The sequence below is a fragment of the Corvus kubaryi genome, unplaced genomic scaffold, assembly GCF_017639235.1.
Source record: "Corvus kubaryi isolate FWS band 111438036 unplaced genomic scaffold, C.kubaryi_AGA036_p1.0 37398, whole genome shotgun sequence".
In the NCBI taxonomy this organism is placed as follows: domain Eukaryota; kingdom Metazoa; phylum Chordata; class Aves; order Passeriformes; family Corvidae; genus Corvus; species Corvus kubaryi.
This window is the reverse complement of record NW_024581137.1, coordinates 37,265,010-37,278,486: the sequence shown is the minus strand read 5'-3', so window position 1 is coordinate 37,278,486 and position 13,477 is coordinate 37,265,010. Positions and strand designations below refer to the sequence as shown.

Genomic DNA, 13,477 nt, shown 5'->3' with positions numbered 1-13,477 from the left:
GTGCAGCTGGACTATGGGATCTTTTCTGGTTCTTTTACTCCAAGGAAACAATTCTTCCAACTATATTTAATACTGAGGCATGCAAGCCCTGTGCCTGATGCACAACTGGGTTTGCTACTGTTGCTGCTTAACGTTGAGTGGTGTGGAGTGGCAGCTACCTTTGGAATGGTTGTTGTAAAGAGTGAGAAAATATGCATATTTGTACCTGTTTGGACTGGGGAAAGAAGGCTATGGTGGGATCCTAAAGGGTGATTTGAACTCCAGGGCTGCCAAGATCAAACTCTTCATTTAATTATTTATAAGGTACTGAAATAATTGGTAATCTGATTTATAAGGACAATTAAAAATGTGTGATGTTTTCTGTCATGGAGCCAGTAGGAAAGAAGAAAAACAGCTTTGTCTTCCTCCTTCTTCTTTCCTTCTCTCTCTCTCATTTATTCTAATAACTTTTTAATTTTGTTCCATATACTTTACTCCAGTATGTTTCTTTAAAAATACCTTCCCCCTTTGATGCCAGAACTCTGTCACAGAAAACATGTCCCAAACATGCCTTTTTTGGGACATTCTAGTTTGGTCGACTTGTGTCCTGTAATGATTAGCAAATTACAATAACTTACATTGTTTCAATTTTCATCTATCTGTTTCCTGAAGGCTCTAAAAGAGAGATTTATAAAGACTGCATTTTCCCATCTTCCATAAGACTGGGGCAAAAATTTAATGGATAACTAATGGATAACTATTGCGTCCGAACAACTACTACTACTACTACTACTAATCTTACTACTACTACTAATCTTACTACTACTACTACCTTGAGTCTACTGACTGCAGTTAAGCTATTCCTAGTTTAAATCTGAGCACATATGAAGAGAAGCAAGCACAGTGAAGGGATTGTATCTCAAATAATAAGCAAATCTGGATGTGGAAGCAAAAAGAGAGACAGGAATAAAGTATGCGTGTGAAGACATAAGAACAAAATTTACCACTTCTGGCTTGCAGCATTTGGAGATATTAGCTAAGTTTCATGCAATACTCTGAGGTCTGTGCATGTCCTGTCAAGATTCTGTAGTGTATTTTTCTTACAGCACTGAGATTGCTTATAAGAAATTAATATGTAGGGTCTAGTCTTGTCAGAGCTAATATTTATGTCAATTTTGGGTTCCCAGAGTCAACACCATTAAGGCAATGTGCAAGAATAAGAGATGTGTCGTTTTCCATGGTAATAGATAAATGATAACTTGAGGAATGTCAGCTTCCTTGAGGATAAAATAATTCATGTTAAGGTCAGAAATTAGTGATACAGGAGATCCACCTGTATAATGCAGAGATAAAAAATAGTCTCTGTAGGAGAGAAAAGCTTACAAATTGTGTGAAAGAGAAACCATATTTAGGCTATTATGAGAACACTGAATGCTTATTAAATATGCTAATCATAGTAAGGAAGAACAGGCAAACATGGGTTACATAGCTACTGTGAGTGTTCATAATATTCACTAGTTCTTTTTTTGGGCTAGTGAATCCAACGTGCTCAACAATGTTTGAAACAAAATATGCTCTTGTAAAATATTGTGTCTCGTAGGAGGTTACAAGAGTGAAGCTGAAAAAACCTGACATACAGGAATAAAGGGGCTTTGTAGAGTGGGTCACAAAGTGCATGTCTTGGAGTGAAAGGTGATTGTTAGATAAGGCAGAGAAGCCTGACAGAAGGTTGTGCTGCAGATCAAAAATAAGTTGAAGATCTCAAGGCTTGCAGTGCAGTGTGGTGGAACTGAAGAGAATTGCTCAGATCTCCATCGTTCAGGATCCAGCAGTATCTGTGGTGTCAGCTGCATCCCCTGGGGCCAGTGTGTGTCTGAAATCCCGTTCTGTTTCACGGAAATCTAATTAATTAAAAGACTTTCTTTTCACTAATAAGTCTATTTTTTTGATTAAAATCGACATTCCCTAGGTATAAAAAAAAGATAAACAGTTAAATTAGCTCTATCATGAAGGATATAGAGGTCTATATGCTGTAGTGCATAAGAATAAAACATTCTTATGTAACGAAATCCAAACTTAGTTGTTACTGTGACAATATCCATGTGACCATTTATTTAAAATGCTGTAATTTGTATTTTCTAAGTGTTGACTCTGATTTAGAAGTAGAATTGTGAATCAATGCTTTATTCCTGCAGGAATTCTAAGAATGGCATTATGTACATGTGCACATAAAAGCTTTTCTTGGCTTCTGGAAACCATGTGGAAAACACCCTTTCCAAAATTCCTTTCAGGATCCTTCTGATCTCCTTTTTGACCAGGCTTTGTCAGTACATAAAAGGAAAAAAAACCAGAATAGCAAGATCTCAGCCATGAGTAATTCGTACAAGCTACCAACAGGTTTCCTGGCACTGGCTATTGTTTTTAAAGTACTTTAACTACCAGTACAATTGCTGAATTTGTTTTCTCTGCCATGTTCAGGAAGTAAATATGTAACTTTGTAAAGCAAATACTCCCCAGTTGCCCAAGAACAAGAGGTTATGAAGAAGATATGAAATCCCTCACTCAGATCTGAGTGATGAAATCTGACCTATTATCTACCAAAGTCAACAAAGCACCTGCTGCTGAGTTCAGATGCTCTGGATCTGCTCCTGGGAGCTGCTGCACACACCCCATGCAAGCAAACAGCGTTGCCTCCTCAGTTTGTACACAGGCACTATTGGCACTTTATCCTTGCAGTAAACAGCAAATTGCAAATCGTACCCAGCTGCTTTGCATTTCCAGTACATCTTGGCCTGTTTTCACTTAACAAACGCAACGTGATATCCATCCCAAAGAAGTTCCTTTGTCTCGCCTGCAGGAGGACAGTCCTGTGGGTGTTTGAGACTATGGATTAGCTGTGAGTGAGTGTACAAAGCAGCATTCAGTCAGGCCACGGTTACTTTGTGCTAGTTCCTGGTGAGGGTGAAGAAGACTTGGTTTGGCCTCTTTTAACACAAGGCCCTCAGAAAACACACAGGAGCCTGTTCACTGGGAGGAAAGGATGCAAAGCACTTGCACTGTTTGTATTTCACAAAGCACAGCTTTTAAATAGGACTTGCCATGGCTGTCACAGTTTAAACTCCAACCCACCGGCTCAGCTGTGAGAGAGGAAGGGCAGGTTTTAAATAGGTACTGGGATAGGCAGAAACCCCCAAAATAAATCCTTATATAAAGTAATATCAAAACCCAATATGTGTCAGTGCTTTGGAACTGTTGCTACTGGTAATAACATAAATCTGGAGTAACTGTCACTGAGACTAGAATCTACCACCAAAATGGCAAATCTAGAGGATATTCACTCAGACTGCTGCTACTTATTTTCTGCTCTTGTCTGTGCCTTTGTACACATGCAAACACAATCTCTCTCTCTCTCTTGTTCTGTCTTGTTGTCCTCCTCTCTTTCTGCTGCTTCCATCTCTCTCTCCTCTTCTCCAGGGAGCTGTAAAGAGGTGTTACAGGCATCCTCACAACAGTGTTGTCACCTGGGACTGTTGAGCCTATACCTGATCCCTTCTGCAATAAATGATTCAGTGGAAAATCACTAAAGGAAGCTTGAAGCGTAGTACTACTCCATCATGGCACAGGTCCAGAAAAACTTCTGTGAAGACTTATATCAACATATGCATATCAGTTTAGGACAAGTATAGCGTACGAACCAGTGCTGGTTAGCAAGAGTACTTGGTGCCAGAATTATTTCTAAGAAATCTGGCTCCGTCAATTGCTGATATCCCAGACTACTTTACCATTCTTTTGGGTATTAAGAACAGATTCTGGGACAGAGGATGACATGAAGAGGGGATGTATATCCAGAATTTAAAAATACTCCATTGTTGAGAAATGTTTTCTGAAGTATTGTTCAGATGGTTGTTTGTTTTTTATTTTATTTTTTAAAGTTGATTGATAATGCTTGTTTGAAAGCACAGCTAGCTGTACTAGTTAACATGCTTATACTTTCACATATGTGAATATGTCTTTGTATGCCTTTGTATGTCTTTGTATGGACACGGAGAACAGCAGAGAGGTAAAAAAATAGTAAGCAATTCTCTTCCTATAAAACCAACACATTTTGTCTTTTCTTTATTCTACAGTCCAAAGGAGAGTTTTGGATCTTCTGTTTGCAATTTAACAGGAAGTCACCATCCCAGGTGGATCCTGTTTGTCCTCAACATCCTCAGCCTACTTGGATGACTAAGCAAAGATCTGCTTATGTGAGCATCCGAGAAGCAAAGATGGAGTAAGATGAGTCCAGGCAGCTGGCTAAAGACAGGATCCCATTTTATTCTTTGTCCCAAGGCTTCCCAACACCTTTGTGCAACTGAGCTCACCAGCAGCTGCATCTTAGCAGAAGATGTTCCCGAAATGATAACAGAGCTCAACAGTGTAAAAAAACCCACTTTATTGTCTTTAAAATATGTGTATTTTCATAGAATATCTGTAATATCACATCCAATGATTTATTTTTTGAAAAATCAACAATATTATCTTCATGAGATATAACCATGACATATAACCCTTGATATAAAAGGATTTTCCTTCAGTTTCTTTTCTTACAACTCACTGCTTACATTAAATATCTTTTTTTTTTGATCATTTTTTGCCTATACTTGAAAAACTTAGGCTTGTAAGCACCTCACATCTCTGCCATTTTGATCTCTACTCCTTTCCCTTGTCCCTGAATTTCTGGTAGAGCAGTACAAGCAAAGATTCAGCAGTCCTTGACTCATACACTTTGAACATCAGGGTTCCTGTGCACAAACCAAACAAATCTTACTCAACTAAGGCATCAACATAGCCCTCCTTGGATCAGATATTAATGGAGGATAAACTAATGCTAGGAGGCAAAGCTCTGTTCCTTAGCTAGCAGCCATCATGCACCTGTTCTCTTGGTGCTGGTAGCTTCTGTGGCTAGAAAGGGAAATGTGTGGAAACTCATGCAGGTGTGCGTATGGATCTCTGTGGATGTGTGTAGGTGCACGTAGACCTGGGTCCTAATGGGCAGGATTGGAAAGAGGAGCAAACACTGTCTAACATCAAAGGTTGCTGTGCTTCTGCCCAGCTCTGGAGGAATTTGGAAGAACAACTGAGGGACATGGAACACCACCTTCTTCTCACATACCCTTCTTAGAAATGGAGGGTAAATAGGCAAGGGGAAGTATACAGAGCAAAAAGAGAGGGTCTGCACCTTTGTGAAAGCATGCCTGGGGTGCAGAAACTCAAAGGCCTCATTTGTATTTTAAGCTTGTCATTGGGGTGGCTTGGTTTTACACAGAGCCTGGCCAAGTTTTCACTTTTTCTCTCCCTCTCCAGATAGAGTAAGCTTAAGACTTCATTTTGATATGCCCCCATAATATTTTTTTTAATAATACAGTTTAGTCTAATTATACAGCAGACTTGTTGATAATGTAGTTTGACTGTTCAGAGTGTTTAGGATTTCTCTCCCAGCCCTGTCGAATTTGTGTGAGAGGTTTGTCTACACAAGGAAATATCAGCACAAATTTGACAACCAGTACAGCACATGGAACGATGAGGGCGAGTATGTAGATGTTTGGAAGATACCATTTGTACGCTGATGGGCTCAGGAACCATTTTCCACCGTAAACCAGCGTGTGTGCAGTGCACAAAATCAGTGCCAGATATCCCAGTTTGGACTAAACCAGAATGAAGGAAAGAAAGAAGGAAACAAATGGAGGTTAAAAAAGTAAATTAAACCAGAAAAAAAATGCAATTTTAAGGACACAGATTTGTGGCATGTGCCAACTTGGGGACTGGTGAAATGAAACTCTTTTATATAACATAAAGGCTCTTATTATTTTAAAAAATGATCAATTCAAATGGATATAGATGCAATATTTTGATTTTTTCTCCATCAATAACCCTGATAATTTTTCCTAGCTCACACATACTGCCTAGTGGCTGTCATATTTGTGAAAAAGCAGAGAAAACGCTGACATTCAGTGGAGAGATCCAAGATTTTTTATGCCCTAGTGCTAATCCATCCAGAAGTACCATACTGTGCAAGTTTTTTGCCTTGATAAAACATTCATTGATAGTAATTTCCCCTTCTCTTGCCTCCCCTCCCTTCCATCCCAGCTCCTGCAGGGGCATGGCAGCTTGCACCAAACTTCCTCCAAATGGAGAGCTGAGATTATAGTGTTTCCAAGGGCAGCCTGTTTACAGTCACAGCAGTTTTTACAGTCTGCAGAAATTGCAGATTCTCTTTAGATGCTTGGCATTGAGAAGATTTGAGTTATAAAGTAATTTCCATATCCATTTTAACTGAATTATCTTGTGAACCAAAAAAAATTAGCCCAATAAATGGCTAAATTATTTTGTGACTTAGTACAGTTGTGGAATTTGATGTCAAAGTCAGCTTTCTTTTTTTCATTTAGGAGCTCACACCTTCCCAGCTTTTCTTGTTAATGCAGTAATCCCAGCTGTACCATAAGCAGCCATCAGAGCAGTTGTGGGTTTATACAGCTATATGGCCATGTAGATGTTTTTTTCACTGTGGTGGATAGTGCACTGATCACATTTGGAGATACTAATGGAGGAAAGCCGTAAGTCTCTAATAAACCCACCCATGGGCATTGTTTATAAGGGAAGAAGGTTTTATTAGAAGAAGGTTTTTTTAGAAGTGGTCTTTTTACCTGTACAAATCGAAATTCTCGCCAGTTGACATTGTTGCTGACTGAAGGTAAGGAAGTTATTCCCAGAAGAACAAATAAAAAAAATCCTAAAATTCCCAAAGCCAAGTAAGAGTCACTAATCCAGGCATTGGTGTTGCTGAGTGGTTCTGTTTTATTGTTCAGTACCTGAAGAAAAGAAGAACAGGTGTATTTTAGTGATAGCAGTTCTAGCATCAATAAGTAGAAAAAAATGTCCTTTGTTAAGTAAGATCAGAAAGTCAAAATATATTCTATTCTTGAAGGTATATGGAGAAATACTGTTTACATTTTCCCTGATTACGTTTTTAATATGTCAGCTATCTAGGAGGAAGACTGAGGCCAGAAATCCCCTCAGCTCAACATAATATCAACAAAACGTAGATATATCAATGTTTAAAAGAAACACAGAAGCTAGGAATATTACTCTGTTTTAAAGGACATTGGACAGTCCACATGGATTTCTGAAGCTCAAGATAGAAGGCAGTATTTTAACAGGGCCAGAAGAAAGCAAGACATAGATCAGGGAACAAAACTTACCTGGGAGATGATTCCTTTGCTGGTTCTCCAACTTACGAAGGCACGCATTGGAGTAACGAGAGTGAACACAACGTGCAGGGAAGCAAATGCCAAGGCTATTAGTCCAAGTTGTTTCCTACACAGCATCCATTTGTCCAGCCAGTCTGGAAAACGGCGGTATTTGGTACCTCTGTATAACTGAATAATTGCAGCAAATATACCAGGAAGATAAACCAAGGCAAGAAGGATGAGTGCCATTACAGGGCAGACCCGATTTGGAATGGTAATTGCAATAAAAAATGAAAAGTTATTTCTTTCATAAATATAAGTGTAAATTACATCAAGAGCCAAACAGTAGAAGAAGAAGAATGCAGTTAGGCCAAGGGACAAAAAGATGGGAAACTTCCATATTGGAAAGAGTTGCAGAGGGTAATTTTCTATTTCCTGAGCAGCCAAGAGGGATCCCTTATCTAGTGGAGTGAGACTCAGTGCACGAACAATATTCATCACCATTTGTTTAGCTTCCACATCATCTCCACAGACAAATACCTGCAGACAAAAACAAACAGAAGTTTTATTTTTACAGATTTTTGTGGCATTATCTACTGCTGTCCTGCCTAGATATGGACGGTAAGCACAAGCTTCCTAGGCTGCTTGTTGGCTTTCCTGCTGACCTTAATTAAGATAGGCAAAAAGTAGCCTATAGGTACTTTTGCCAAACAAGTCAAAGAACTTCAAATATGATTCTTTACTTTGGGGATGGAGATTGTTTCAAGTGGCAAAATTTTATATCTGGAAAGAGCAATGTATAACATGCTTAATACACATCTTTGCATAGAAGACTTGAAATACTTTTCTGAAGATCTGCAAGTAGTTTTTAAGCAGCAGATTTTATAGGACTAAATTGAAGCAAAATTTTCAATAGCAGTAAGTAAGAGCAAAATTTTCAGTCGCTGCTATAGTGGTCCTTAAGTACTCCAGGGAAGTGAGAACAGAGATCTTTAAAACATGATTTCCCTGTCACGAAAGTAAATATTAATTCTTTCCAGGTCTAGTAAAATAGTGAAAAAACCATCTTTTCTGTGAGTACATAAGACAATAATCCTTTTGGAACTGGGAGAAAGGGGGCAATTTCTGCTCTTGTTGAGATGATGAAGGCTTATAGAGTCTAGGATTGGAAGCCCTTGGGTCCCTAGCCAAAACCATTTATCTGGCAGTGGAGAGCAAAGTTAGCAATGGTTTGAGTAGCTGAGTGATTTCATGTGTTGTACCAGAGCACTGTCCTTTGAAGAGGCAGAAAACAGGGCCATAATAAATGATTTTTCTTCCAGTAAGCTGCTGTATTGCTTCCTACAGCCAGCTCTGTGCTTGCTGGCCTGTGATTAAGGAGCTGGTTAAAAGAGTTTGCACATACTGATGTTGTGTTAAACTTAGGTGGTGATGATTTAGAACACTTTAGTAATTTATTCTCCTTTCAGCATACTTCTTTTGCCCATACTCATTGCCCTGTTATATCCCTTGCCTCCCATGTTCTGCTTTCTTCATTTTATTCTTGCTTTGAAAATTCCTCCTATCTCATTTCTGTCTAACTTTACAACCCCAATGAACAATTGATGTAACTCTCCTGAATGTCGTGTCTCTTTGTAGCTCTGCTGTCTTCCTTTCCTTACTTCTCTAGGGTCTCTAAACACCTCGCTGAGTTCAGAGGCAAGCTATTTATATTCTTTGTCATGCCATATAAAAAACCCAAAGTAAATTTTAGCTCACGTTTAGTTTGAAATGGGAGATTACAGTGAAAATACCATCTCAACCCTGCCTAATTCTGATGTCCCAAGTGTGTTTTGTGTAGCTGATAAGAAGCCATGCAATGTGTAACTCTGTGACAGAGGAAATCCCCGTTGCTCAGCCTTACCTGCCGGCTGGCATCCAGAGTGCCCGACTGCAAAGCCCAGGCTGACACGGTGTTAAAGGCTTTCACAACCCTACTGCCAGGCAGCAGCTGAGCCAGGTACTCTGCGTTGGATTCAGGATACTGGTTTAATTTCAAGTTGTTGCTTATGTCCACCAAGACTTTTCCATGGAGAATTTCTGCTAGTGGTATAAGAAAGTTGTAGTGCTGCCTCTGGATTGCTATAATTATGATGGCAGCTTTCTGCGCTGCCTCTGCATGGCTCAACACCTCTGCATCCTTGGGAATCAGGTTGGATATTTGGGTGCTCCGGCTTCCATACACCACGGGGTAGCCCGACTGAATCATCTTATGTCCCAGAGCTCGTCCAAAATCTCCAGTTCCAAATATGCACACTGTCTCTCTTTTGTTAGAAGTGTTAGGAGCCAAAGCCATTATGTTGGAAGAATTTTTATTCATCTGTTAAAAGAAAAAAGTAATAGGAACAAACAAAGCAAATTAGTCTCTTGGAAATGAAAGGTTTGTATTCACTCTGGGTGTACAAAATAGACATCTTAGCATCTTCTTGCCCTTTAATATGATTCCTGCACACTCTTATGAATACGCAGTCTCAGAAGATTTATGTACAGTTTTAAAAAAAACATTCTGAATATTCAGTTCTCCATCAGTTTTCCAGCACCCTCTTTTCCATCCATTTTATGGATTTTAACATCCAACTGAACTGTTTCAGTTTTCCTCTCTCAAAGAGAAAATAGAATGAAAATAACAGGAGCAGAGAGAGCAAGGGTAGCACACTTTTCAGAGCAATTTCTGCTTACTTATGCTATAGAAAAGCATTGAGGAGGAGTATGTTTTTAATCAGATTAGAACCTGGAAGGTCTTTTTCAAAATACTTTAAGAAGGGTTATTATAAAAGGTAGCTATAAACCTATCTATTGTTGTTCTCAGTATTTCCTTAATGCAAGTAGTCAATTCCAGTTTGCTTTATTATTGTTCTTCAATTTCCTGAAGAACGTTCCATGAAGCAATTGGACAGTGGACATGAAAATTTCATGTTGAAAATAGATTTTTTGATACTTATATATTACTCATAGTAAAATTCTCTTTGAGGTTTTACCTCTCCTCCTTTATCACTGCACCTGGCAACTTCAAAGTCTTTAATGTATTATCTATGCAATAGCAGTGTGGTCGCTCTATACTTGCAGAGTGAGACCGATGATACAAATACAGAATCAAAAAGGTCTGTTCCAAAGGTCTTGCAGTAGGTCCAGATACTGTTCTCCCTTAACAAAAGGTGAACTCAGAGCAGAAAACCTAAGACATCCAACAGGAGATCCTGAGACACCCGTCTCTTGGACAGTCCATCAGTTTGGTACTTAGAGCAGCAATTTAATTTGCAGGAGCCCTGATTCAAGTCTTTTACTAACTGTCTTAATTAGAGCTGTGGGAATAACAGATTTTCCAATTTGCTGGAAAGAAATCCATGAAACGGTTAGCTAGAACCAAAACATCTGCTTTGCTCCTGCTGTTTATGAACCTTTTGCTTACATTCTTCTGTGAAGCACCATTCAGAATACTGCAATTTAAACATACTGCCTTTTAAAAACACTGAGATGATGTCTTCACTTCCTTTTTTATTTTTCTCTAGCCGAAGCAGTTTTTGCTTTTTAAAAATCTGACATGATTTTAAATTATTTGACCCAATACTTGAATTTGTTTGGTGAATAAAAAAAATCCAGCCTCATTTTCCCCCTACATGCCATGACTTAGGGATAAGAGTTGTGAGTCAAGCATGCAAACATCTGTGACCTATGCTGTAGGGTGCAAGCTTTGCTAGCAAGATAGACACATAAATTCTTATTCTGAGAATCACGGTGAAGATTTTGGCTTGGACTACCTCTGTATGTAGCTATGTAGCCCTCAGCTGGCATCAGTGCCTGCCCAGCAGCATTCTTGCACTGAGCTGTGGGAGCCCTGGTCTAGAAAGGTGCTAAGACAGTTGCTTCTGGTCATTAGGGAAGGTGAGGATTCGGGCAGAGAAGGGCTGAGCACCTGTGTGCTGGAGGATCTGTGTGGCTCGGACAGGTCCCATGGGATGCTTTGCAGTGCAGCAGGGTGTTAACCCTGGCTCTGTGCAGCTGGACTCCATGTACTTTGTCAAGTAGTACACTGAGCATGAAAATAGATCCTCAAAGGGACCCATCTGAATGTGTCTTGCATATTTGCGTGCTCTAACACATGCATAAAGTTGCAAAGTCCTTTGACATATTTGAAAACCATTCTCTGAGGGCTTTATTAATGTCCCACGAGGCTCTAATATGACTCAAAGTTATAAAATTCCTTTCTGGGGATAGTCTATCTTTCAAAAAGAACAGAAGAGTTGCTTATGTAATATTAATAAATGGTCCAACTCCATAGCTAATGACTCAACTCTCTTTCCTTTAAATTTTAGTTTTTAACAAAGTAGTCTCCTATCTACAATAAAAAGTAAAACTTATTTGTAACATGAAATCATCCAGGTCAAAACATCTGTATTTGTCCTCAAGAAATCCTCAAGTTATTGCTGAGTGAACATTCTCCTCTCCAAAGTAAGACTGAAAAAAACTGAAACTTGGATGATATCAAGTATTATATTTGGTAGATCAGTCGAACAACAAGAAATAAGACTATAAAGTACTTCCACTCTTCACTTATACTGAACATCTTGTTTTGCCAGAGAAGAGAAAAAGAGGGAGATGAAAAGAAAAATTAATGGAAGAAATATTTTTTTTTCAAAATATGGTTTCTTGAAGTACTAAGATGTAAAGGAAATGTATAAGGCATAGAAAGCTGAAGAGAATTAAGGTTTTCTTTAGTACTTGTGGCCTAATTTAGCTTAATACCATTTTTAACAAGAGAGACAGTTTGCTTGAATAAATTAAGCAGAATTCACCTTTTCTTTGTAAGAGTTACTTAATAAGGAGGCCCGTAGCTTTTATGATAGCACACATTATGTATTAGAAATAAAATATTCACCAGTGAACTTTTTAACGAATGAATTATATCTTAAAACTGATACTGCATCTGCTATTTCTGAAAATCCCATGTAAGACAAAGCAAGTTTACTTTTAAATTCCAGGTCTTCTGGACCATGCTGACTTCTAAAAAACACAGTAATTCAGTTAATTTTCTCCATAGAATCCTTCTTTTTCTTCCTTTCAACACGTCTTTGTTGTAGGCTTAGCAGTGAATATCTGGAGGTTAATTCAGGCAATAGGATACCAGCATATAGAGAGTGTATAGACATATCTTGGCACTGTTGTGTGTATTTGAAGAAAATGCAGCATCCCATGGCAACTGTGTGGTTGTAAAGTCAAAAGAAGGAAATTGGACTCCCAGATTCATGACAGAGGTAGCTGGACTGTAAGAAGATAGTAATTTTCTACAGGACGAGGTGTTTTATTGTCATGTATCAGGGTGAAAGATAGGAAGCAGAAACATATTGCAAGGGACACAAGGTTTGTTTGGTAACTGGGAGCTCAGCCCAAAGGCTGATACTGGGCTATCACTCAGCAGTCAGTGGCAGTGGAGCTCTGCTCCATGCCCATGGGTTAGCTGGATGCTCTCAAAGCACCAGAGGAAAGAAGAAATACCAGCAAAGAAGCATGCAGTAATCATTGTCTGTTCTTTTACATATGTAGCTATATATTTTCTGAGAAAAAGCCATAGAGATTTGTATGCATACATAATATTTTTGCTTATATCCATCCCCCTAACATTAGAGCACTAGTAATGCCTTTTGTTATTTGAAAGATAATCCATGTAAGCTTCTGCAATGATTAACCATGTCCTTTCTCCTCTGCATTGTTGTACTCTTCTGCACTGAGTTATCCTCTTTTAAGGAAAATGGTGGTAATCTCTGAGTTTATTTGGTCAGTAAAGATAAAAGGAGTTGCTGAATGAAAAAAAAGAAGTCACCTGCAACACTGTCATTTTTCCCCATTGCATAAACACTAGGGGAAGTGAATGAAGGTACAATGTTTCGTTAAACTGTTATATGCAAACATTTGATTATGCAGGAAATTGAATTAAGACAGGCACATTGTTTTGCACATGGGAAAAAGGAGCGATATCCTGGTAGAAGCAATACCACAGTTGAAGTACAATGCCAAAAGTGGAAAGGGGGAGATGGGATGGATAATGGAAATGCCAGAAAGATGTAACATGAAATGCAGATGGAAGATCAGCGGAATGATTCAAAAGTTAGAATGACAAGATGAAAGGAGCAGGAAAGAGTAATTTTATTATTTCCATTTAAAAAAGGAGCAAAACAAATTGCTCTGGTTGTGGTTGTGGTCTCAAGAGGTTATTGAGTCCATCTCCCTTTCTA

The 13,477-nt window shown here is 38.7% G+C and overlaps 1 protein-coding gene across 3 annotated transcripts in view; it reads right to left on the bottom strand.

Annotated features, from left to right (window-relative positions):
- Positions 1–4,392: 4,392 nt before the first annotated feature.
- The window catches only part of STEAP4 (STEAP4 metalloreductase), a 28,699-nt gene continuing 19,614 nt past the window's right edge, over positions 4,393–13,477 (bottom strand). For all 3 annotated transcript variants that reach the window (XM_042044145.1, XM_042044143.1, XM_042044144.1), the window contains exons 2-5: positions 9,112–9,567; positions 7,221–7,748; positions 6,666–6,830; positions 4,393–5,666 (exon numbers count right to left, since the gene is read on the bottom strand). In XM_042044145.1, the coding sequence (XP_041900079.1) occupies positions 5,397–5,666; positions 6,666–6,830; positions 7,221–7,748; positions 9,112–9,567 (1,419 nt within the window). In that variant the 3' untranslated portion in view covers positions 4,393–5,396. The remainder of the gene's footprint in view (positions 5,667–6,665; positions 6,831–7,220; positions 7,749–9,111; positions 9,568–13,477) is intronic.